General features: G+C 38.4%; 3 protein-coding genes across 4 annotated transcripts in view; all 3 read left to right on the forward strand.

Moving 5' to 3' along the window:
- Positions 1-1,729: 1,729 nt before the first annotated feature.
- Positions 1,730-4,474, forward strand: LOC139446755 (uncharacterized). 2 transcript variants are annotated; one of them, XM_071228066.1, is made up of 4 exons: positions 1,730-1,742; positions 2,520-2,694; positions 3,251-3,305; positions 3,563-4,474. In XM_071228066.1, exons 2-4 carry the CDS (start codon positions 2,681-2,683, stop codon positions 4,361-4,363), a joined length of 870 nt encoding a protein of 289 aa, XP_071084167.1. In that variant the 5' UTR covers positions 1,730-1,742; positions 2,520-2,680; the 3' UTR covers positions 4,364-4,474. The 2 variants fall into 2 exon arrangements, with proteins under 2 accessions (XP_071084167.1, XP_071084166.1); XM_071228065.1 differs by lacking the exon at positions 1,730-1,742 and having other exon boundaries at positions 2,644-2,670.
- Positions 4,475-13,075: 8,601 nt separating this feature from the next.
- The window catches only part of LOC139445771 (uncharacterized), a 107,030-nt gene continuing 93,925 nt past the window's right edge, over positions 13,076-26,180 (forward strand). The window contains exons 1-2 of the mRNA XM_071226984.1: positions 13,076-13,139; positions 13,517-13,572. The gene's annotated coding sequence lies outside the window, so the exon portion shown is untranslated. The remainder of the gene's footprint in view (positions 13,140-13,516; positions 13,573-26,180) is intronic.
- LOC139446509 (uncharacterized) lies at positions 16,085-23,163 on the forward strand. The gene is made up of 8 exons (XM_071227815.1): positions 16,085-16,089; positions 17,866-17,933; positions 18,102-18,192; positions 19,994-20,047; positions 20,371-20,390; positions 21,249-21,420; positions 21,963-22,017; positions 22,285-23,163. The coding sequence occupies exons 1-8, from the start codon at positions 16,085-16,087 to the stop codon at positions 23,101-23,103; spliced, it is 1,284 nt and encodes a 427-aa protein (XP_071083916.1). The 3' UTR covers positions 23,104-23,163.

Consider the following 26,180-nt stretch of genomic DNA (forward strand, 5'->3'; position numbering starts at 1 on the left):
CGCTTGATAACAGCCTGGTGTTTGGGTGTTTCAGTGGTTTAAATCGCTGCTCTTGATATTGTTGATTAAACTTTGATACTATGAACAATATAATGTTATGTGAGAGGATGACTTTAGAACGGTAACATACTAATAGTATATAGGATGACATAAACAGAACAATGAGAAGTTCGTCCAGATTAGTGTATGGGCAACATTTAATAATTAAAAAAATTACATTCAACAACTCCCCTTTTAAGTCCATTTTCCTGACTTATAAGTAAATACAAGAACAATCGGCCGGAATACAATGTATAGTTCTTGTCCACTTCCATATGACTATATAGCATACAATAAGCTATCGGGTCCCGTTTAGATCGGTTTGGGTGGCAGCCTAGATAGCCATAGAATAGTTTCATCTTGGAATCTCCCATATCACTGGGGATACTCTTCAATTTAAATGGAGTTACTCGATACGATTCCGAACCTTCACGTGACTGTGTGTATGAACCATTGTAAAAATAGTGGTGACATTAATTCTAGGAAACAATACGCGAAATCGCGCATGCACAGAACGGAAAATTTGGTCAAGGCATTAAGTAATCCGCATGCGCGGAACGATTGATTTCAGTACTTCCGCTAAGCGCTTCGAGTGCAGCGTCACACGCGAGCCTGTAATCTAACACGCGGGGACTGACCAATGAAAACTGAGAAGTAGAAATACCGGTAGACGCTGTTGCTTGATTGACAATGTCAATCAAGAAAGGGAGGAGCTTAACGCTATCGTTCTCTCCCAGTAAATTCCGATGTCAAATAACGACGTTATTTGGACGGAAAAACGATGGTTTGAAAACGTCCAAATAACGTCGTTTTTCCGTCCAATGACCATATACAGAAAAAAACGACGTTTTCGTGTTTGCAGTGAGACGACATTCTGTTTCTCAACCCTTGGGAACAGAGCACATGACTGACACAAAAGATGGCAGGTGATTGTTGTACACATTTTATGATCTTATCACAATCCCGAAATCCCTTACAGTAATCATCTGCAAAACAATGATTAATAAATGATGATATAAGCATCACCTGAGCCAGAAATACTCCTTGTCGATCATTTGAAACATTAGGTATACCAGGGTTACTTCCCTTGTACTGCAGTTAAACGAAATGTGTACACGTAATACTGTTTGCCCGAATCCGATGTTCACACGTATTGCATGGGGAACCGACCCGTGAAGATCTGGATAAGAATGGGTCTTCTGCAACCCATTTTATATCATAAGATGCGATTATGCTTGTCGTAAGAGGCGACTAAAGGGATCGGGTTGTCAGGCTCGCTGACTTTGTTAATGCATTTCATCGTACAAATTACAAAGATCGATGCTCATGTTGTCAATCACTGGATTGTCTTGTCCAGACGCGATGGTTTACAAACCGCCGTCATATAGCTGGTATATTGCTGAGTGCGGCGCTAAACAACAAACAAACAATTGCGCACTGCGTTTCAAATCACTGTCACAGTGACATTGAAGATTCAAGGTAATAGCCACTGGTGGAGCAACGATAGAGCCCAGTAATTCCAGCCCAGTTCGGCAAGGGTGGAAACTGGACATTTCTTTTAAAGGAAAATGTCGGGGTCAATTTATTTTTCTATGTGGACAGTCCCCCCCCGCCCCCCAACGCACCACAACGTATACTTACATATTAAAAATGTTTTGATTATTAACTCTCATACGTCTTTTGCAGCATCCTACACTTTAACTGTGAGTATATGTATTTTGGCTAGTGATAAGGTGATATTCACAATCTGGCTCTAATGTTCTGTCTTTATTTGATCTACGTGTGACTTAAAATTGTCCTAATGCAATAAAGAACTCACACATTTGCTCTCGAATATGCATCGCCAGGTTACTATTGTACCTATTGGACACTTGAGGTATCTCTCGTTTGCATAGGGATCCACAGGGCTTCTTTTTTGTATTTCAATAGTTTTGAAATTTCCTTTTTCCCAGTGATTGATGTGGGTATGGAGAATTTTGGTTTGTTGCCATGAAATATCGGGTTCAGGATGGTCATAATATTGCTATTTTAGTACATTAATTCAACCTTATGTAATCCATTAAAAAGTAGGTGCGATTCAGTATGAAAAATTGATTGATTTGAGTCAACCAAGTTAACCTTATTTCAGGCAACCAGGGTTGATTAGTGTCAACCTGAGTTAACCAGTGTTAATCAAGGATAACTGAGGGCAGTATCCGAAATAAAACATTAGATCTTCTAGTTGCTGCCAGCAAACAAGGAAACACGACAACCCTACAACACACAACTTGAGTTAACAAGTGTTTCATTTCTTGTTCTTGACAAAGCTCACTCCTGTATATTACCCTTATATTACGATTGTGAACTTTGCTGTAGAGACATCATATCAATACTTTTAATCTTTCGAAATTATCGACGTAATGAAAAGATAGTTAATTTGCTTTAAAAATAAAAAGTTCCCATCATCCCTTAAATAAGAGCAAACCTGACCTTTTTTATAGGTGGCAATCAGCATGGTGCCTCGACAAACAAGCCTGGAGCCTCGCAAAAGACAGGAACATTGGTCGGAGGAGTGGTTGGAGGTCTCATCGGCGGAGTCATCATCACTGCTGTCGTCGTATTGCTGTGGCGCGTGTGTCGCAAACGTAGAAGGTATGGACGCATGAGCTCACACAGGTGCTTATATGACAACCTGCTACGTCAACAATTGATCATGTTCCAACAGAGTGAATGCATCTGCAGGAATTGGCAGGTTTCGTGTAGGAGATGGGTGGAACTGTTAGTATTCTGTAATTACTGTCTTCTTTCCTGGTAGAGCGTATTGGATAAATTGGAACCCTAAACTAGTTCAAAGGGGCTGATATAAGGATCAGTTGATCACGACCAATATAGCTTTGTCTGTTCGTTGATTAACGCCGCACTCAGCAATATTCAAGCTGTATGACGAAGGTCTGTAAATAATCGAGTCTGTACAAGACAATCCAGTGATTGACATCATGAGCATCTATCTACCCGATTGGGATACAATGACATGCATCAACCAAGTCAGTGAGCCTGACCTCCCGATCCCGCTAGTAGCATCTTACGACAAGCATGGGTTGCTGAAGACCAGTTCTAACCCGGATCTTCGCGGGTACCAAAATAGGTGCACCACCAACTTACCTTATAAATGAATGCTTGTACATATTGTAATTTGACTGCATTTAATTACCTGAAGTAATTCTTTGCACAGACATCAAGAAAGTTCCGGAGAACAGATGACAGACACTCACGCATACCTGGGCCCAGTACGTCCAGATTCAGTACAGTTATAATCCTCATACAAGTTTTCTTTAAATGTGTAATCTTTAATCTTTAGGCTCTTCCCAAAGATGGATTGCTTCACATATTCACCTTCTGATTCAGTTTTTCTCAAGAACAACATTTACTGTAAATTGCCAGTGCGTTCTTTTTCTTTTCTTTCAGAACGGATGAATTTTTTTTTTTGGAACTTGCTATGAAAACTATAAGTAAGTAGTTAATTGGGTTATACCTCTATCCTTAGGGTCACACCAGCGACTCACAAGGCAAAAACAAAGGAGCAAATGAAAAGTCTTCCTCTGTCCTTGACGTAGTTAAGACTTCAGTAGGATCTGATACTGGCAAGTGTGCGATCATCTCAGAGTCTGGCGACCAGGGAGACTACATCACCGGGGCAGCAGGAGGGGGTTCTGTGACAACAGCAAGTCATGGGATGGACCCACAGGGAGGACGTAAACCACAGCATGCTGCTGACAAACCTGACGGAGAATATAACTCACTGGGAGATGCTACTGTGACGAAAGCAGATGCTAAGCATACCTACGACAGGTTGGGAGACACTTACTCTGACAAAGCTCTTCTACGGCACACTCGGGGTAACGGATCAGGTGCAGATGATTTCTTCCTGGAGGAATCTGAAGACATCTATAACAGACTAGGGCATGGTGCTACTACTATTACGACTGGTGTCAACAGTGAGTACAACAGGCTGGGGGACACTACTGAGGCTGGAAATTCTGAAATAACGGACACAGATGCGCCATCGTTGGATTACTTTGTCCCCGAGGAACCTGCAGACACTTACAACAAACTTGGAGTTGATGGGGCTGCAACTACGACTGATACAAATAATACCTATGACCGATTAGGAAACACGGATGTTGATTCGGTACCTTCCGAAATCTTGCTTAAGAAATCAGGTGACACCTACACCAAGCTTGGAGAGAAACCGTCTGCCGATGAAGTGGAACACACGTACAACAAACTTGGAGGCGCTACACACAAGCGAGAAGAACCTGATGCCCCTCCTGATGATACCGAGTGACCCTCGTCATAGGTCTCAGCATAGCATGTGTCTTACACTTTCTTTGTTTAGTTCTGCAATGTATATAGTACTCAACCATATTTTAGAATTAGAAGTTTAGAAAATTCGAATGTGTGGTGAAACTTTATTGAGCAGATTAGAGAACATGATAATTTTGTCATACATCTAGCTCATGAGAATAATTTTTTCTATTCTGAGAGGTGCCTCTCTTTGTTTTGTATGTACCATGTGAGGATTTAGTACGCAGGATATTTTTAGAAACTGACTAATTTGTGTTTGTATTGTGGTCTGTCACTGAAAATCCAAAATTTTAATATTTGACGGGTTGAAAATGTATCTCGGTCTGTTGTTTGGTCAGAAATTGTAAATAAAAATTGTAGGATCCGAAAACAGTTACCTAATCCTGGGATGTTTTCTTCTCATAATCGAAACTGTCAATGGACGCAAGAGAAGGCGTCAATATTTTCACTTGGACGCATGTACCTTTTTATGTAAACTATTTCTGAGGTCGGTAGGTTTTCGATTAAATCACAGGGAATATAAAAATAATAAATAAACATACATATAACTACATATAATTACATATCTATTATATATTCGTTGTATTACCATCAGTTATCACACCCTGTTGTTATTATTATTATTAATATTATTATTAATAATAATAATAATAATAATAATAATATTATTATCATTATTAATATTATTATTATTATTATTATTATTATTAATATTATTATTATTAGTAGTAGTAGTATTATAATACTTTATTCATATTTATCTGAATATGTAATGCTTGCTGTATATTGTATATCATGTGGCATGTTCTTTAATGTGTGTCTGTACTTGGAATATAACATTAAAAAATATGAAATAAATAATAATATTTTGCTTAGCTCAAACTGTAGTGTTTCATTTTTGGCATTCTCGATGTTGGTGAGTAAATAAGTAAACATTCAACTTTATTGAAATCAACTGGTTTACTGCATTTAGCAACGTTTCAATGTAGATTCAGCCAAGCGATAAGAGGCTATAGATACATATAGATACAAATGCTGTGATACATATACAATATAATTGTTAATGCATCCAAACGTACAGTGAAGGCAAGGATTAAGCAGCTGATTGGATACAAATGCTTTGTTCGTTTGTTTGTTTTTTAACGCCGAACTTAGCAATATTCTAGATATATGACGGCGGTCTGTAAATAATCGAGTCTGAACCAGACAATCCAGTGACTGACATCATGAGCATCGATCCATGCAATTGGAATACGATGACATGCATCAACCAAGTCAGCTAGCCTGACCACCCGATCCCATTAGTTGCCTCTTACGACAAGCATAGTCGCCTTTTACGGCAATCATGGGTTGCTGAAGACCTATTCTACACCAGATCTTCACGGGTCCTGAAAGCATATAGTGAATAGTGACCTTAATAACTTACCTTCGGCGACAAAGATTTGGGTGGGCTAGACAACTGCATGGTTTACAGACGCATCAAGGTTTTGTCTCCAATTTACAGATGGCAGAAAACGTTGTTGGCGACGTAGCGGCGAGCAGTATACCAGGGCAACAATTCTTGACCATGATCGGTATGGGGGCGGTAGTGTCATGGTGTCACTGTAGGGCAGTATTACACAGGCGAACTGATTTGGTTATTGTGAAAGGAGCATCAATCCATGCAATTGGGATACGATGATATGCATCAAGCACGTCAGCGAGCCTGACCACCCGATCTGGTCAGTTGGCCACAAGCAGAAAAAAGCCTTAGTTTAGATTTTTGTTCCCACATTATCCTGTATACCTTAAACCTTTTCTATTGCATAAAAAAGGTGTCTGTACACAATTTTCATTTGGTAGTAAGCTTGCAAGTGTGTGCGTGAATTTTCACGGGGTCAAAATTGCTTAAATTGAAGGAAAAATGCATAATTTGATAAAATTGTCTGTAACATTTTCATTAAGTCATTAAACTATCCAAATTATGTCTTTGATGAGAGGTTAAATGTTCGGTTATATGAATTGGGCAAGCAGTTTGTTTCATTTAACTGTCATTCTATATCTCAGTGTAAATTGTTTTTTCTTCTTTTTCAAATCTTGTGAGTAGGTAAAACACTAATTCCATTGGATTTTGGCAATAAAAACACTACAACTGCATATCAAAATCTGCATAAACTATTGTGCTATCCTATACAGAAAACAAAATGAAAATATATTAAAAAGAGACTGAGATATTGTATACAATGTTACCCCACCCCCCTACAACCAATTTTGACGAAAATTGCTTATTGAGATATGGTGGCAGATTATAATAATGTAGTGGATGAGTGGGATTATTGCAACAATGCTTAAAACACACAAATAATAAAATGATGAAGAAAAATGATGTTTCAAGTTTTTCTATGAACATCTAGAATTTCAAGAAGGCTGTCATTTTGATCTGTTTTCAAAATCAGGATCTAATATAGTTCTTCAACATGGTCATGTAATATATCATATGAAAGCCTTTTCACATTGTCTTTTTAATGATGTGCATTATTCACAGAGTTCTGTGGTAAATTGATCCCTAACAATAAAACAAATGATATATTGAAAGCTAATTTCTCTAGCGACACCAACCCACCCCCAAAGTCAGATTGCAATTAAAATTGACATATGTTCGCTCAAAATTGTAGATATACTGCACTTTCGTCCGAGCATTTTACTAGTGTATCATTTGAGTGAAGAAAAACTATTATGAAGTATATAAAAAATTACATCACAGAGTCAAGGGCTGGAAAAAAAATGTCACCTCAAGTCACCGTCAGAGTCCATTTCTTCTGGAGAGGTAGGTAAGTTGTTTCTGTTTAGACATGACAGCACAATTGCATCCAAAGGAACATCCGATGAGGAGCACCTGTTTATTGTGCATTTGCAGGTGAACAATTCTAGACACAGTTCATTATGTTACTTTAACAACCAAAACCACATGTTATCATGGATGGAAATGCGCATACAAAATGTCATCATTTTATTTATTTTCTATTGTTTTAAAATTTCTTCCACCTGTCCGCTCTTTGTGATGAGGATGATAAACTTACCAGCCAAAATACTACTCAAACCAATTAAGGACCATCCGAATCGGCACACAACCCAATCAATTAGCTCAGCACACAATACATGTATACCATTTAGTTTGGAACTAAATTCTGAACAGCACTCCTTAGAATACTTTTAAAAGAAGTTCAGGACCACAAGACCATCCTATGCTTGTCGTAAGAGGCGACTAACGGGATCGGGTGGTCAAGCTCGCTGAGTTGGTTGATGCATGTCATCGATCCCAATTGCATGGATCGATGCTCATGATATCAATCACTGGATTGACTTGTCCAGACTCGATTATTTACAGACCACCAAATAAAAGCTGGAATAATGCGGAGTGCGGCATTTAAGAACAAACAAAGAAACGAAATATCGGACTTAATGATACACAACAACCACTAATCTTGAGATGCACACAATATCTGTATTAAAAAGGGAAACCCCAAGAAGTTCTGATTATGATAATAAAGTCGAATGGTATTTCACAATCAAGCATCCCCTTATCTCTACATATTAACACCAGGGGTGCAATGTCATCTCTTCAAATTTGGCCTATTACTCGTGGCACTCGTGGCACTCGTGGCACTCGTGTGTTTATGTGTAAAAGAGGGGTATTTCATTTTTAAAATATATTTTAATCATAATCAGAACTACCGATTCCTGTGAAGAAACATACAGTGGATTTCTTGTCAGATGATCAATCAAAGAGACCAAGTCATAGCCAAAGACTGAAGTGCGTAAACAGATGATGAGTACATCATGGCTACCAACTAATACAGGAACATGATGGAAAGGTGATATGCTGAAACGGTATTAACATAGAAACAGTGATTGATGGTCGTAAAAAATGAACACAGATACATAAAATGAATTTTTAGAGCATTCTCAAAACAACATGTTACTTATTGTCAAATTTCTCAAAATGTCAATATTCAATAGTTCCGGAGTTGATTTCCCCTCAAAGACGTGATATGGGGACCATTCGTGACCACTCGAGTCATTCCGGGACATGATGATTACGGAAAGACGCGAGAGGTGACGAATGGTAGTGCGCATCAGTTGAAGCAAAGACAAGTCTTGTACTTGAAGTTCATATCTGTATCCACTTCACCACAGAGATGTCGGTCGTTGTAATCTGCTACAGGGCTAGTTTAAGCGCCATCCACCCACCGTAGACCCCCACGACGCACGTTATGAAGAAGACGACGTTGCTGGCGCCACTCTTTAGCATGAAATTGTGGATGAGTGAGTGAATAAATAAACCTGCAATACATTCAAATAAAATATTAGACCTCTTCCAGAACCACTGTGGTTGTGAACAGTAGCTATGTTGACAGATCAGATAGCATGAGATGTATTTTTTCAATTATTGAGGACATATCGAAAGTTAATCACAATTTCGTAAAACTTTACCAAACTTATATTTACTTTTCTGTGCCAAAATAATCATGTCATGAAATAAATAATACCCCAACTAATTAATGGCCATTTTATGTTCTGTCCATATGTGAATTCATGTGATCTTCATGTAATGTACAGAAACAGATAACACTTCAACGGCCCCTAAAGATATTTGCAAAAAATTATGAATGTTGTATAATACCCATGACTGTAATAATCATAAAACATTTATTTTCCTTTGTTTATGTTCAATTGAGAAATCCATCTGGTAAAAACTCCCTGTTTTATGTACAGAAATATGCTTTCAAACTTTTAAAACAAAGTATTTTCTTTTGTGCAAGCAATAAATACCATATTCTGTATTATTGATCAGCAGTTGTCAGTAAATAACTGTGTTTGAGTAAACAAAACATGTCTGCATGGTAGTGTATATTAATGTATTATGCAATAGTAGTTGTGTGTATAGTAGTGTATTGGAGTAACCAGTAAGTATATGTGGAGTAGTGTGTTGGATTAAACAGAAGTTGTTTGTAGAGTTGTATATTCAGCAAATTCTAGTTGTGTGCATGGTAGTGTATTTGAATAAACAGAAGATGCCAATATGGGAGTGTATTGGAGTAAACAGTAGTTGTCTGTATAGTAGTGTATTGTAGTAAACAGTAGTTGAGTGAATAGTTGTGTATCGAGGAAACAGTAGTTGTCTGTATAGTAGTGTATTGAGAAAACAGTAGTTGTCTGTATAGTAGTGTATGGGAGTAAACAGTAGTTGTCTGTACAGTAGTGTATTGTAGTAAACAGTAGTTGAGTGAATAGTTGTGTATCAAGCAAACAGTAGTTGAGTGAATAGTTGTGTATCGAGGAAACAGTAGTTCTCTGTATAGTAGTGTATTGAGAAAACAGTAGTTGTCTGTATAGTAGTGTATGGGAGTAAACAGTAGCTGTCTGTACAGTAGTGTATTGTAGTAAACAGTAGTTAAGTGAATAGTTGTGTATCGAGCAAACAGTAGTTGTCTATATAGTAGTGCATCAGGCAAACAGTCGTCGCCTGTATAGCACATGCAACACGTGTGACCATCGGATTCGGGCAAACAGTATTAGGTCTACATTTCGTTTAACTGCAGTACAAGGGAAGTAACCCTGGTATACCTAATGTTTCAAATGACCGACAAGGAGTATTTCTGGCTCAGGTGATGCTTATATCATCATATATTAATCATTGTTTCGCAGATGATTACTGTAAGGGATTTCGGGATTGTGATAAGATCATAAAATGTGTACAACAATCACCTGCCATCTTTTGTGTCAGCCATGTGCTCTGTTCCCAAGGGTTGAGAAACAGAATGTCGTCTATTATTCAGCAGTTTGTATTGTCCACCAAACAAGCACACATTGACCGGCGTGCTGGTATCTTGTATTTTTCAACGCTCAACAATCAGTAGTCTCCCTACTGATAAATATTAAACAACAAAAGTATTCCTACTGACTCGAACTCAAACCATCTGTACAACTCCTGATTAGTAAGGAAAAGCCCAAATAATTTAGAGTTACTTCCCTTTGAAATGACCACCACACGAAGGGACAGTGTTTCTCCGAAAGGACGCTCTATCACTAGACCACGGTTCTTAGTGACTTGGGTGCTCTTTCATTTCATGACCTGCGTAATAAATATAAATTTGGCAGCCAAGTGATACGTTCAATTCAAAAACTGGTCATATAGGCCTCGTATGACATATTGATTTCCTAACATGCATAAATTAGGGAAACACTGTCCCTTCGTGTGGTGGTTCTAGTCCGGACTTGGGTCGGTTTTCTAGTGGTCGCCTACTGAGATACCATGCCGCAGTTTTTACATGGATACCCCACTCAAAAAGAGTATACTGATTCCGAGCCGACCAGTCCTAGTCTGCCTTACAGACCCTGATACAAATATATATAAAATACAGCCCATGCAAGTCTATAATGTTTGGCAAGTCTAGATTACTGCAGTATCTGAAAATGAAGAGAGTCACTGGGCTCCCTTTTATTATATTTTTATCAAGATAACTGAACAACTGTTTTTTCTGTACGATATGTTCATTTCAGAGACTAGATGTTAGTCTAGACCAGTCCCTTGCAAGTACCATTTTTGTAAGGTCTTTTGGTATAACGCGGTCAGGGATCGAACCTAGGACCTTCCGCTTTCCGTGCGGACGCTCCACCACTAGACCATGGAGGCGGTCTACACATGGATACCCCACTCAGACAGAGTATACTGACTCCGAGCCGACCAGTGCTTGTCTTAGCCCCTTCAGCCGAGTTCAGTGTAACAACAAGTATTTTGGTATGACACTGCCGGGTATCGTCCATTAGACCAGGGGGGCGGTCAGCATAGTCATGGACAGAATAGTTACTAACCGTGTGAATTGTCATCCTTAGATAAATATGCTTCTTACAAGGCTTCAATGCTATGATCTGGAAATAGGGACCGCTTTTCAAATTGCAGCATCTGGAAGTAAAAGGCAAAATGTTCGATGGATTTGCGCAACCCATTTGAAAGGTCTATGACAGTTTTAACCAGTAAGTTCTAATCAAAATAGTGAAAGTGTATGACCTTTTTACCACCACTCCCTACCCCCCCACCCCCCCACCCCCCCCCACCCCCAACTCCACCCCCAACACACACCTCTATCTATCTACCTAGGGAGAATTTGTTAGTAAAAAGGACAAAGAAATCCACCATTTTTAACAGACTTTCAGATTCCTCTGAAATGGCCATGTATTTATAGGTGAGATCGGCCCCGTTTGAAAGTCCCCTACAACAATATGCTGTCGTAAGAGGCGACCAAGTGGATCGGGTTGTCAGGCTCAGGGACTTTGTAAACTGAGTGTCATCGTACCCTGTCGGCGCGGATCGTTGCTCACGATATCAATCATTGGATTGTCCGGTCCACACACATTTACAACCAAAAAAACAAAAACGAAGAAAGGGCCTTCGTTAAAACATGACATTCCGTCAAAAACAAAAACTATTGGGATTGCTAGTGTTTCAGAAATAGAACATAATAGTTAAGCTTGGTGATGTGATGAAACGGGAGAAGCTGTCATGTCAGAGGGAAGTAACTCCTTTTCCTTTCCTTTCTAATCAGGAGTTGTACAGAAAGTTTGAGTTCGAGTGGGAATACTTTTGTTGTTTAATATTTAATCAGTTCGGAGAATACTGATTGTTGAGGGTTGAAAAATACAAGATACCAGCACGCCGGTCCATGTGTGCTTGTTTGGTGGACAATACAAACTGTTGAATGATAGACGACGTTCTGTTTCTCAACCCTTGGGAACAGAGCACATAGCTGACACAAAAGATGGCAGGTGATTGTTGTACTCATTTTATGTTCTTATCACAATCTGCGGAGCAATGATTAATATATGATTATATAAGCATCACCTGAACCAGAAATACTCCTTGTCGGTCATTTGAAACATTAGGTATACCAGGGTTACTTCCCTTGTACTGCAGATAAACGAAATGTGTACACGTAATACTGTTTGCCCGAATCCGATGTTCACACGTATTGCATGTGGAACCGACCCGTGAAGATCTGGGTAAGAATGGGTCTTCTGCAACCCATTTTATATCATAAGATGTGACTATGCTTGTCGTAGGAGGCGACTAAAGGGATCGGGTTGTCAGGCTCGCTGACTTTGTTAATGCATTTCATCGTACAAATTACATAGATCGATGCTCATGTTGTCAATCACTGGATTGTCTTGTCCAGACTCGATGATTTACAGACCCCCGTCATATAACTGGGATATTGCTGAGAGCGGCGTTCAACAACAACCAAACAATTGCGCACTGCGTTTCAAATCATATTTTCGGTCACTGTGACATTGAAGATTCAAGGTAAACCAGTGCTGTATTTCAAGTGTTATATTGTTATTTTTAAGCGGCATTGTTGTTCCAACATTTGTGATAAAAGATGAAGCTAAAGATAAATAACACTTTTGATATGACAAAGTCTATCTTTTCCCTGTCCACAATGCGTGGCACAAGCAATGAATCGTTTTACAACTTCGTGTGTACAGGCAAACATTTTAACACAGCAAATAAGCAGTGACTGTGTAAAGTAACGATTCGGTGTTACGTTACATCCCTTGACTGTGGATGAAGCCCAACCCTATTCAGTGTTACCAGGGCGTTACGGTCTTCTATACATACACCATGTGATTGAGGTAAGGATATACTTCCCTGTCTGATCTGTGTGGATATTGCTCAGGGTACCTACACAGTAAGATCGACTCCAGTCAACTAATTTGAGGTCAGTTTCAATATACCTACTTTCTATGACAAACGTTCATTTATTTCAACTCATGAGGAAAGCCTGTTACATGCATATAACTTATAACCGCTTCGAGTGGCCTCATTAACTAAGTGGTCAGAGATCATCAGGAATGATTGTCATTTGATGGAGGATTTCCCAGTGCGGTTTTATCCGTGTCGTCTGTAAAAGCTGACAACTCTACAGATTATGACAGGGAATAGACCAATACACGGTATAAGAAATAACACATCGCAAATTGTGCATAATTTACGGCCTTAAGCAGTTATAGATGGATCACGGGGCGATGGCTTAGCGAGGTCCACTTGAAATTGAAGTTAAATCATTATGATGACGTCACGCTTTTGTTGTTGCAGTTGATTCTGACCCAGGAATTCACTGGCCATGCTGAATGTGTAAAACTGAAGCAACTGTAGGTCATTATACACAATTAGAGAGAGATTAAATATTAACTATAACATGGTTGAAGTCAGAAAAATCACTCGAATCCGGAACTAGAATCAACATGACAATTGCACAGATTCTCACAATTTCCCCATTATGAATTACCAATACGTAGTTAGTCAGTGTTGATATGGCAATGTTTACATGTATATGAACAAGCAGGATGGCATGCCGCCATATCACTGAAGTTACTTTCCCAGCCCGTGTACAAATATACCGACAAATACTACCGCTATGTAAAGCATGACTGAAAACGAAACACGCGTCTGTTCTGTTACTTTGGCTAAATGTTTTATCTGCCTTGTAATTATCGGTTTATTCACACATTACATATTCTCATTACAGATATTCTGACCAGCTAACAAATGGAGGGAGTGTATGTATTTGTAGGTATGGAACTGTGCACAGCTTCATAATATTTTGCGAGATTGTTATCAGTATAAGCAACATTTCTGATAGTTTTAACCTTTATTGAAATTGTGCGGTTTGTGTAAATGTCATCATTAATTTACTTTGCTCATGATGTAGTCGGAATCGTACAATCGGCTCTGCTCATGGCAGAGATTTCTTATGAGTGAGTTGGGTTTAACGCCGGTTTTAACATTACTCCAGTTATATCGCGGCGTGTCAGCTTAATGTGGGAGGAAAGCCCGAAGTGATGCAGGTCTCAGACATTTACCACTTCAGTGAAACCCACGAGCAAGGCATGGTGCTGACAAACCTACAAAACAAAATCGGGGCTAATCGGGATTCGAACCCACAATCATAGGTTTCTGTCGTGGATTTCTTATGAACATGGAAAGTGTTTTGTCGCTGTTATTTACATCAGAAACATGGACAGGGACTTTCTTAAGTGTCGATTCCCAAATTGAAACAATATGTTAATCCAGAAATCTGTACACAATATAACTGAGTGTGAAACCAACAAACAACCAACAACTGTTTTACAATCAACAAATGTATTACAAAATTCACTAAGTTTACAAATCAATACAAATTACTGCACAGCAATTACAATGGCAGTAAATGATAGAGTGGTAGTTCAATCATCAATGGCAATTAATAATATGATGGCAGTGGTCAGTATCAAATACAAAAATACAGTAGTGATAGCAAAAGTCAGTGATGATAATGTATATTCATCAAGTGGCGACAGTGGTCAAGCTTTCGTGATGGACTAGGCAGGGAATCAGGGACTTATGGAAACGTATATGCTGTTTACGAGATATGGGTTGATTAATACCCTCTATAGACACCACAATTTTTATAGTTTATGCTTAGTTGTATTATTTTGTGAACTGGCAAATATATGAAATTAGGAATGCAATAATCAATTTACATTCGAACTTTCAATGCTTTGACAAGAAATATACTCTTCAAAAAAAGAAACGCAATACCGATATTGTTGGCCATAAAAACGAAATTGGAGGACCAAGATGTGCAAAATAAAGAGGTTAAATGGGTTTTAGTGTCAGTAACAAATTTCCGGGATCAAAATGATCACAACAAGGATATGCAAACCATTAGACGGGAAACACGTACGATTAGGAAAAACGCACCCAGTGCATTAACAGAAGGGCCATGGAGTTGCACGCACTGCACGTGGAACAGCACTATGAACGGTATTAAAGTGCAGGGTTTTTGTTGCCCGGCATCCGCGTCAATCGAACAGTGACAGTTCAACAACATGCCAAGATAAACCGAAGTGCAAAGAAACAACGTCATATGCCGTTTGCAGGCAGGAGAATCCCGTTCAGCTGTAGCTAGGGTCTCCTCCGTCGGGTCTACAGACGTCGGGGAGAACGTAACGCCGGAAACTGCGTACAGGAAGTGGACAGGTTTGGTTGGGGTAGCGTTATGATGTGGGCGGTTCTATCACATCATGGCAGGACAGGTTTGGTCCATATCCAGGGCAACCTTACGCCTCAACGATACATCAACGACATTGTCATCATAAGAGCCTGTCAACACAACAACAACGTTAATGTTCTCCCATGGCCCTCCAGATCCCCCCCCCCCCGGATTTGAACCCGATAGAGCACCTGTGGGATGAATTGGATAGACGGCTACGCCGACGTCAACCACAACCCCAGACGTTGCAGCAGTTAGCTTTTCCGTTGCAGCCCGAGTGGGCTACCAATCCCCAGGATGTGATTCGCAAACTCGTCTCTTCCATGGGCAGGAGATGTCAGGCCGCTATCGATTCCATTGGGAGACATACGCGTTATTGATGGTAGCTGACCTTCACCTTGGACTTTTCCTATGTACCGATAACTAAGATGACTACAATCACCAAGTGTTCTCTCCACAACATTTTGGCTCAATACCTTGTACGGTTCCTCCTATAAATGTATTTTCCTACCTCACACAAATCTGGCTTTGTGTTTCCTTTTTGGAAGAGTATAGTTTTTTTAAATGAATGTGTGCTTTACTGAGCATATTTATGTTTAGTTTCCGTCATCTGGATCTGTGTTGCATCAATGTCGTAAGTACGGCACAGCAATGAGTGCTTATTTGAATTTATTTGTTCTGATACACCAGTATATTGATCTAAAGCATTTACAAAGACATTGATTCTCAGTGCATATCGGTTATCTTGCATGATATACATATATCTGTTGTCTTGTATACCTACATCTATATAGGCCTAGTGCCCTCGCAAAATTGTTTCTAAACTTATATCTCCAAAGTTGCCAAAAGTTAAAAAATGCCTTAGCTACATCACAGTTAGACACTGATTTTCAGTATATTAGACTGTTCTTTTGATAATGATAGCAATTCTCCCTGTAGTTTATCCAGATTTCCGATGGTTAATTCTGACTCGATCGCCGAATGACAAGTGCGACGCCATGTTTGTTTATAAACACTGAAAGTAGTCCCTACTTGACCCTTTGATATTTGCATCTCTATCTGCATATGACCCCAACGGATATCGTTTTTATCCGTTGGCTTTATCCTGCCGAGAAACCTACCCATTGTATGATAAATCTATATATCTGTTTTCTTGTATATCTATATCTATATATCTGTTGCCTTGTATACCCATATCTATTTATCTGTTGTCTTGTATACCTACATGTATATCTATAAATCTGTTGTCTTGTATACCTACATCTATAAATCTGTTTTCTTGTATATCTATATCTATATATCTGTTTTCTTGTATATCTATATCTATATATCTGTTGCCTTGTATACCTATATCTATATATCTGTTGCCTTGTATACCTATATCTATATATCTGTTGTCTTGTATACCTATATCTATATATCTGTTGTCTTGTATATCTATATCTATATATCTGTTGTCTTGTATATCTATATCTATATATCTGTTGTCTTGTATACCTATATCTATATATCTGTTTTCTTGTATACCTACATCTATATATCTGTTGTCTTGTATATCTATATCTATATATCTGTTTTCTTGTATATCTATATCTATATATCTGTTGTCTTGTATACCCATATCTATTTAACTGTTGTCTTGTATATCTATATCTATATATCTGTTGCCTTGTATATCTATATCTATATATCTGTTGTCTTGTATACCCATATCTATTTATCTGTTTTCTTGTATACCTATATCTATATATCTGTTGTCTTGTATACCTATATCTATATATCTGTTGTCTTGTATACCCATATCTATTTATCTGTTGTCTTGTATACCTATATCTATATATCTGTTGTCTTGTATACCCATATATATTTATCTGTTGTCTTGTATGCCTATATCTATATATCTGTTGTCTTGTATGCCTATATCTATATATCCGTTGCCTTGTATACCTATATCTATATATCTGTTGCCTTGTATACCTATATCTATATATCTGTTATCTTGGCAAGACTATTAAACACCAGATAATTTGGGTAGTGCTTTTCCCATGTGAATAGCTCTTCACATTCACGGTCGAGCATATAAAAGAGAAACGAATGCAGGAGAGATAATCATATATTTTTGCATGACATTACATCATAAAGAAAATACGTTAAGCCAAATTTTATCGAGTATTCTATACGTGTGGTTCAACGCAGGCCATAAGTTCGCCATTTTACACAAGGTTGATATTACTTAAATATATACAGGTAGCATTTGTTCCTTCTTTGTTTTGAGTGAATTTGATAAGTTGTTGATGAAATATGATAGCAATTGGTATGTCTTAAATGACATATATTTCAAAGAAATTTGGTATTTCTCATTGTTGTTATTACGGTATGATCATGAACATATTGAATATTTATTTTTCAGACAAGTAGAACAGATCAGGAAATACATGTGTCAAGTTAGTGCTTGCAATGGACAAATTGATGTTGAAGGTAGTTTTATTATTACTTATAGATGAACAAATATAATCTGATCATCTAATTCAAGAAACATAAGATGACTTACGCTACTGTTGCTCAAAGAAAATTTTAAGGCAACCATATTGATAAACATTACATGAAATTCATTTAGCTTCAGTGATTTCTGTGTACTTTCTTCAGTCCATGGTGACCCTCAAAATTGCAAGTGCCTTACTGAGGATGGAGAACACTGTGTTGAACTTGTCCTAGATTCACCCACGTGTGGAGATTGGTAAATATTGTTCCAGGTTTCTTACGCAGTCTGTGTATTGTAACTTTAGAATTACTGAGTTGAGGTATATCTGGCCCTGACTGCACGAGAGGGACGTATAGTTTTGTCTGTCCCTATGTTTAGCGAGCCCAATTACATATATGATAATAGCTTTATTTGAACCAAAAGATAAAACGAACGTTTTGGGATGATGTAAGACAATAGGCCTACATGTCCTCATCAGACATTTTGCAAACGAATTGTATCTGTCTCTAATGGAGCGCGTCCGATGAAGATTCCGGGATAGTATAAGTGCGTGAGTGAGTGAGTTAATGCTTTACGTCACATCGGCAATATTTCAGCCATATCGATATAATAAGTCTTCCGCAACCCATGCCTGTCCTGAGAGGCGACTAATGGGATCCGGTAATAAGACTTGGTTGATGCATGTCATCGATCCAAATTGCATGGATCTATGCTCGTGATGTAAATCACTGGATTGTCTGGTCCGGACTATTTACAAACCGCCGTCATATAGCTGGATTATTGCTGAGTGCGGCATTAAACAACAACAACAACAACAACAACAACAACAACAACAACAACAAAAATGAATTGGAGAGCATATTACAGCCCCGTGACTTTCAGTTGCTACATAGAGCACCGTATTTCCTCGATTAATCGCCGAGTAACGGAGTATGTGAAAACAATAAACACAGAGTCTTGATAAAACGCCAGGTAGTTAAAGACAAATTAATGAAACAGTGCGAGTTCCACAACTCATACATATTACATTTCAACTAATTTATGTGTACAACATATTGTCTCCAGTAAACAGACGCATGTTACAGAACTACGGTACCGAGGATGGGTTATTTAAAGAGTGTCTGAAAGAAATATACGCCATATACGGCATATAATCGAGGAAATACGGTACTAGCTATCAAGTTCATGTCACTCGTGAAATAAACTGAAAAGTATTTAACCGGGACAATAAACATAATAATTATTAATTTGAAGCCTATTTTTCCAACCTTTATGATACAAGAATAAGGATTGATCGATGATTTTTAAAATGTGATCGGCAAAGAAAGCAACCGCCAATAGCGACTCAAGGAGGCACTCTACAATATCGCGGTATCGCTGTTTTCAGGGGTGATACGGGTGGAGTATATGCTTGACATTACTTCCTGTTATGGATAATACATAATTATTATGCATACGACACAGGTTGGGTCAACGGAGACCGTCCAAACAAATGTGTTTTTTCCCTAAGCCTTTTCGAATGGATTAAGGGGTAATGTTACTTAAAAAAACATTCCAGAAATTTATGAACATATCGTGCTCAAATTTGCATAAGTAAGCAGTCGACAGGGTGTGTGGATTACAAAATTTTTCGAGACTGCGATAATATAGAAATTGAGAATACATGAACGGGGAAAAATACAGTTGAAACACATGGCTACATAGCCTACACGTTTCTTCATTTCAAATGTTTTACTTATAGTTATAGGGCTACCAAACATTACTCTATTTCAGGGGCATCACTGATGAACTTGAACTGTGTTCAGAATATGATGAAGGTAACCAACGTCTTTGCCTATGATGACAAAAAGAGGAATTTTGATTTAACCTGAATATAACATAAACACATTGAATGGACTCGAACATACCTATGTTTAAATATGAAGTTTCCATGCGGAATTCAGTCGCATATGTAATATACATATTAGCCCCAAACAAATTGAATATTCTTTCTCATTAATATATATATGCTTGGAGTAATACATGATATTTTATTTTCAGACATCATACACTGTAGGTGTACAGATAATGGGTTATATTGCTGCACATCAGACACCCAATTAAACCGTAGGTAAGTGGAATAATATTTCAATTACTGATGAATGAGGTAATAGGATTAGATTATGTATTGAGACAGACCAGATAGTTTTCACCCACACAAGCAAAACCAAATCTTTTAAAATTATTTTCTTATGTGGGGTCAATATTTTTTTTAGATGTGGACAGATACCCTGCACACACAACCAGAATATCAAAGATCGTCCCCTGATAACACACATCCGACAGTGCATCACTCGCGCGTCTATAGTCTTCAAAGTTTATTGAAAATGCACCACAACGTATACTTACATATTAAAAATGTCTTGATTATTAACTCTCATACGTCTCTTGCAGCACCCTACACTTTAACTGTGAGTATATGTATTTTGACTAGCGATAAGGTGATATTCGCAATCTGGCTCTAATGTTCTGTCTTTATTTGATCTAAGTATGACTTAAAATGAACCTTATGCAATAAAGAATTCAAACATTTGCTCTCGAATATGCATCGCCAGGTTATGATTGTACCTATTGGACACTTGAGGTACCTCTCGCTTGCATAGGGATCCACAGGGCTTCTATTTTGTATTTCAATAGTTTCTTGAAATTTCCTTTTTCCCATATAAAAAATACCGTGGTTATAATCCATAAAAAAGTAGGTGTGTTCCATTATGAAAAATAGAGTGACTTGAGTCAACTGCGGTAACCACATTTCTGGCAACTGGGGTTGATTAGAGTCAACCTGAGTTAACCAGTGTTAATCAAGGATGACCTAGGTCAGTATCCGAAACAACGCATAAAATGCAACCTGAGATCTACTAGTTGCTTCCAGCAAACAGAGATACCCAACAACCCTACAACACACAACTTGAGTTAACAAGTGTTATATTTCTTGACAAAGCTCACTCCTGCATTTTACCCTTATATTGTGGTTGTGAACTTCGCTGTAGAGCCATCACATCGATACTTTTAATCTTTCGAAATTATAGTTAATTTGCTTTAAAAATAATAAATAAAAATAATCATCCCTTAAATAAGAGCAAACCTGTCGTTCTTTAAAGGTCACCATGGTCACCTTGGCTGGGCAAACGCTCATGGAACCCCGACGAACGGTCCTGGAACCCCGACGAACGCTACTGGAGCCCCGACGAACGCTCCTGAAACCACGACGAACGCTCCTGGAGCCCCGACGAACGCTCATGTAACCCCGACGAACGCTCATGGAACCCCGATAAACAATCCTGGAATCTCGACAGACAAGCATGGAGCCTCGCAAAAGACAGGAACATTGGTCGGAGGAGTGGTTGGAGGTCTCATCGGCGGAGTCATCATCACTGCTGTCGTCGTATTGCTGTGGCGCGTGTGGCGCAAACGTAGAAGGTATGGACGCATTAGCTCACACAGGTGCTTATATGACAACCTGCTACGTCAACAATTGATCATGTTCCAATAGAGGGAATGCATCTGCAGGAATTGGCAGGTTTCGAGTAGGACATGGGTGGAACTGTTATCATTCTGTAATTACTGTCTTCTTTCCTGGTAGAGCGAACTGGATACATTGGACCCCTAAACAAGTTCAAAGGGACTGATATAAGGATCAGTTGATCACGACCAATATAGCTTTGTCTGATCGTTGTTTAACGTCGCACTCAACAATATTCCAGCTATATGACGGCGGTCTGTAAAATAATCGAGTCTGTACAAGACAATCCAGTGATTGACATCATGAGCATATATCTACCCGATTGGGATACGATGACATGCATCAACCACGTCAGTGAGCGTGACCACCCGATCCCGCTAGTAGCATCTTACGACAAAAATGTGTTGTTGAAGACCAGTTCTAACCCGGATCTTCGCGGGTACCAAAACTTACCTTATGAATGAATGCTTGTACATATTGTAATTTGACGGCATTTAAATGCCTGAAGTAATTCTTTGCACAGACATCAAGAAAGTCCCGGAGAACAGATGACAAACACTCACGCATACCTGGGCCCAGTACGTCCAGATTCAGTACAGTTATAATCCTCATACAAGTTTTCTTTACACGTGTAAAGTTCAAAACCTTTAATCTTTACGCCCTTCCCATACATGAATTGTCTCACATATTCACCTTCTGATTGAGAATTTCTCAAGAACAACGTTGAGTATAAATTGCCAGTGGGTTCTTTTTCTACTCTTTCACAACAGATGAAAATTTGAGTTTTTAAACTTGCTATATAAACTATAAGTAAGTTGTTAATTGGGTTATACCTCTATCCTTAGGGTCACACCAGCGACTCACAAGACAAAAACAAAGGAGCAAATGAAAAGTCTTCCTCTGTCCCTGACGTAGTTAAGACTTCAGTAGGATCTGATACTGGCGAGTGTGCGATCGTCTCAGAGTCTGGCGACCAGGGAGACTACACTGAAATTACAGATGACATCACCGGGGCAGCAGGAGGGGGTTCTGTGACAACAGCAAGTCATGGGATGAACCCACAGGGAAGACGTAAACCACAGCATGCTGCTGACAAACCTGACGGAGAATATAACTCACTGGGAGATGCTGCTGTGACCAAAGCAGATGCTAAGCATACCTACGACAGGTTGGGAGACACTAACCCTGACAAAGCTCTCCTCCGGCACACTGGGAACAACGGGTCAGGTGCAGATTATTTCGTCCTGGAGGAATCTGAAGACAACTACAATAGACTAGGGGATGGTGCTACTGCTATTACGACTGGTGTCAGCAGTGAGTACAACAGGCTGGGGGACACTACTGAGGCTGGAAATTCTGAAGTAACGGACACCGGAGCGCCATCGTTGGATTACTTTGTCCTCGAGGAACCTGCAGACACGTACATCAATTTTGGAGTTGATGGGGCTGCAACTACGACTGATACAAAGAATACCTATGACCGATTAGGAAACACGGATGTTGATTCGGTACCTTCCGAAATCTTGCTTAAGAAATCAGGTGACACCTACACCAAGCTCGGAGAGAAACCGTCTGCCGATGAAGTGGAACACACGTACAACAAACTTGGAGGTGCTACACACAAGAGAGAAGAACCTGATGCCCCTCCTGATGATACCGAGTGACCCTCGTCATAGGTCTCAGCATAGCATGTGTCTTACACTTTCTTTGTTTAGTTCTGCAATGTATATAGTACTCAACCATATTTTAGCATTATTTGTTTTAAGAAGTTTAGAAAATTTGAATGTGTGGTGGAACCTTATTGAGCAGAATTGTGTCATACATGTAGCTCATGAGAATTATTTTTTTCAATTCTGAGAGGTGCCTCTCTTTGGTTTATATGTCCCATGTGAGGATTTAGTCACAGTTAATGAGGATTTCGTACGCAGGATATTTTTAGAAACTGACTAATTTGTGTTTGTATTGTGGTCTGTCACTGAAAATCCAATATTTTAATATTTGACGGGTTGAACATGTATCTCGGTCTGTCGTTTGGTCAGAAATTGTAAATAAAAAATGTAGGATCCGAAAACAGTTACCTAATCCGGTGATGTTTTCTCATAATAGAAACTGTCAATGGACGCAAGAGAAGGCGTCAATATTTTCACTGGGTCGCATGTACCTTTTTATGTAAACTATTTCTGAGGTCGGTAGGTTTTCGATTAAATCACAGGGAATATAAAAATAATAAATAAACATACATATAATTACATATAATTACATATATATTATATATTCGTTGTATTACCATCAGTTATCACACCCTGTTATTATTATTATTATTAGTATTATTATAATACTTTATTCATATTCATCTGAATATGTAATGCTTGATGTATGTTGAACTATCATGTGGTATGTTCTTTAATGTGTGTCTGTACTTGGAATATAACATTAAAAAATATGAAATAAATAATAATATTTTGCTTAGCTCAAACTGTAGTGTTTCATTTTTGGCATTCTCGATGTTGGTGAGTAAATAAGTAAACATTCAACTTTATTGAAATCAACTGGTTTACTGCATTAAGCAACGTTTCAATGTAGATTTAGCCAAGCGATAAGAGGCTATAGACATCAAATGCTGTGATACATATACAATATAATTGTTAATGCATTCAAACGTACAGTGAAGGCAAGGATTAAGCAGCTGATTGGATACTTATGCTTTGTTAGTTTGTTTGTTTTTTAACGCCGAACTTAGCAATATTCTAGGTATATGACGGCGATCTGTAAATAATCGAGTCTGAACCAGACAATCCAGTGACTGACATCATGAGCATCGAGACACGCAATTGGAATACGATGACATGCATCAACCAAATCAGCGAGTCTGACCACCTGATCCCATTATTCACCGCTTACAACAGGCATAGTAACCTTTTACCGCAATCATGGGTTGCTGAAGACCTATTCTACACCAGATTTTCACGGGTCCTGAAAGCAAGGCGTCCTGTGTGAACAGTGACCCTAATAACTTACCTTCGGCGGCAAAGATTTGGGTGGGCTAGACAACAGCATGGTTTACAGACGCATCAAAGTTTTGTCTCCGATTTACAGATGGCAGAAAACGTTGTTGGCGACGTAGCGGCGAGCGGTGTGCCAGGGCAACAATTCTTGACCATGATCGGTATGGGGACGGTAGTGCCATGGTGTCACTGTAGGGCAGTATTACACAGGCAAACTGATTTGGTTATTGTGAAAGGAGCATCAATCCATGCAATTGGGATACGACGATATGCATCAACCACGTCAGCGAGCCTGACCACCCGATCTGGTCAGTTGACCACAAGCAGAAAAAAAGCCTTAGTTTAGATTTTTGTTCCCACATTTTCCTGTATACCTTAAACCTTTTCTATTGCATAAAAAAAGGTATCTGTACACAATTTTCATTTGGTAGTAAGCTTGCAAGTGTGTGCGTGAATTTTCACGGGGTCAAAATTGCTTAAATTGAAGGAAAAATGCATAATTTGATAAAATTGGCTGTAACATTTTTGTCAAGTCATTAAACTATCCAAATTATGTCTTTGATGAGAGGTTAAATGCTCGGTTATATGAATTTGGCAAGCAGTTTGTTTCATTTAGCTGTTATTCTATATCTCAGTGAAAACATAAAGTGATTCTCAGTGGAAATTGTTTTTTCTTCTTTTTCAAATCTTGTGAGTAGGTAAAACACTAATTCCATTGGATTTTGGCAATATAAACACTACAACTGCATATTAAAATCTGAATAAACCATTGTCCTATCCTATACAGAAAACAAAATGAAAATATATTAAAAAGGGGCTGAGATATTGTATACAATGTTACCCCACCCCGCTACAACCAATTTTGACGAAAATTGCTTATTGAGATATGGTGGCAGATTATAATAATGTAGTGGATGAGTAGGATTATTGCAACAATGCTTAAATACACACAAATAATAAAATGATAAAGAAAAATGATGTTTCAAGTTTTTCTATGAACATCTATGATGGCCATCATGAATTTCAAGAAGGCTGTCATTTTGATCTGTTTTCAAAATCAGGATCTAATATAGTTCTTCAACACTGTCATGTAAAATATCATATGAAAGCCTTTTTACATTGTCTTTTTAATGATGTGCATTATTCACCGAATTTTGTTGTAAATTGATACCTAACAATAAAACAAATGATATATTGAAAGCTAATTTCTCTAGCGGCACCAACCCAACCCCAAAGTCAGATTGCAATTAAAATTGACATAGTTTCGCTCATAATTGTAGTTATACTGCACTTTCGTCCGAGCATTTTACTAGTGTATCATTTGAGTGAAGAAAAACTATTATGAAGCATATAAAAAATTACATCACAGAGTCAAGGGCTGTGAAATAATATCACCTCAAGTCACCGTCAGAGTCCATCTCTTCTGGAGAGGTAAGTAAGTTGTTTCTGTTTAGACATGACAGCACAATTGCATCCAAAGAAACATCCGATGAGGAGCACCTGCTTATTGTGCATTTGCAGGTGAACAATTCTAGACACAGTTCATAATGTTACTTTAACAACCAAAACCACATGTTATCATGGATGGAAATGCGCATACAAAATTTCATCAGATAAGGTGGTGGTTAAACAACAAACACCATATCAGTTGTGAACTCAACAAAAATCATTTTATTTATTTTCTATTGTTTTAACATTTCTTCCACGTGTCCGCTCTTTGTGATGAGGATGATAAA

The sequence above is a fragment of the Haliotis cracherodii genome, unplaced genomic scaffold (assembly GCF_022045235.1).
Source record: "Haliotis cracherodii isolate W230 unplaced genomic scaffold, xgHalCrac1.p SCAF_6, whole genome shotgun sequence".
NCBI classification, from domain to species: domain Eukaryota; kingdom Metazoa; phylum Mollusca; class Gastropoda; order Lepetellida; family Haliotidae; genus Haliotis; species Haliotis cracherodii.

Excerpts from the sequence above, each read along its gene's own strand:
- LOC139446755 (XM_071228066.1), top strand. Across the intron at positions 3,306-3,562 it reads CTCACGCATACCTGGGCCCA|GGTCACACCAGCGACTCACA; the intron begins GTACGTCCAGAT and ends CTCTATCCTTAG.
- LOC139446509 (XM_071227815.1), top strand. Across the intron at positions 20,048-20,370 it reads GACACCCAATTAAACCGTAG|CACCCTACACTTTAACTGTG; the intron begins GTAAGTGGAATA and ends CGTCTCTTGCAG. Across the intron at positions 22,018-22,284 it reads CTCACGCATACCTGGGCCCA|GGTCACACCAGCGACTCACA; the intron begins GTACGTCCAGAT and ends CTCTATCCTTAG.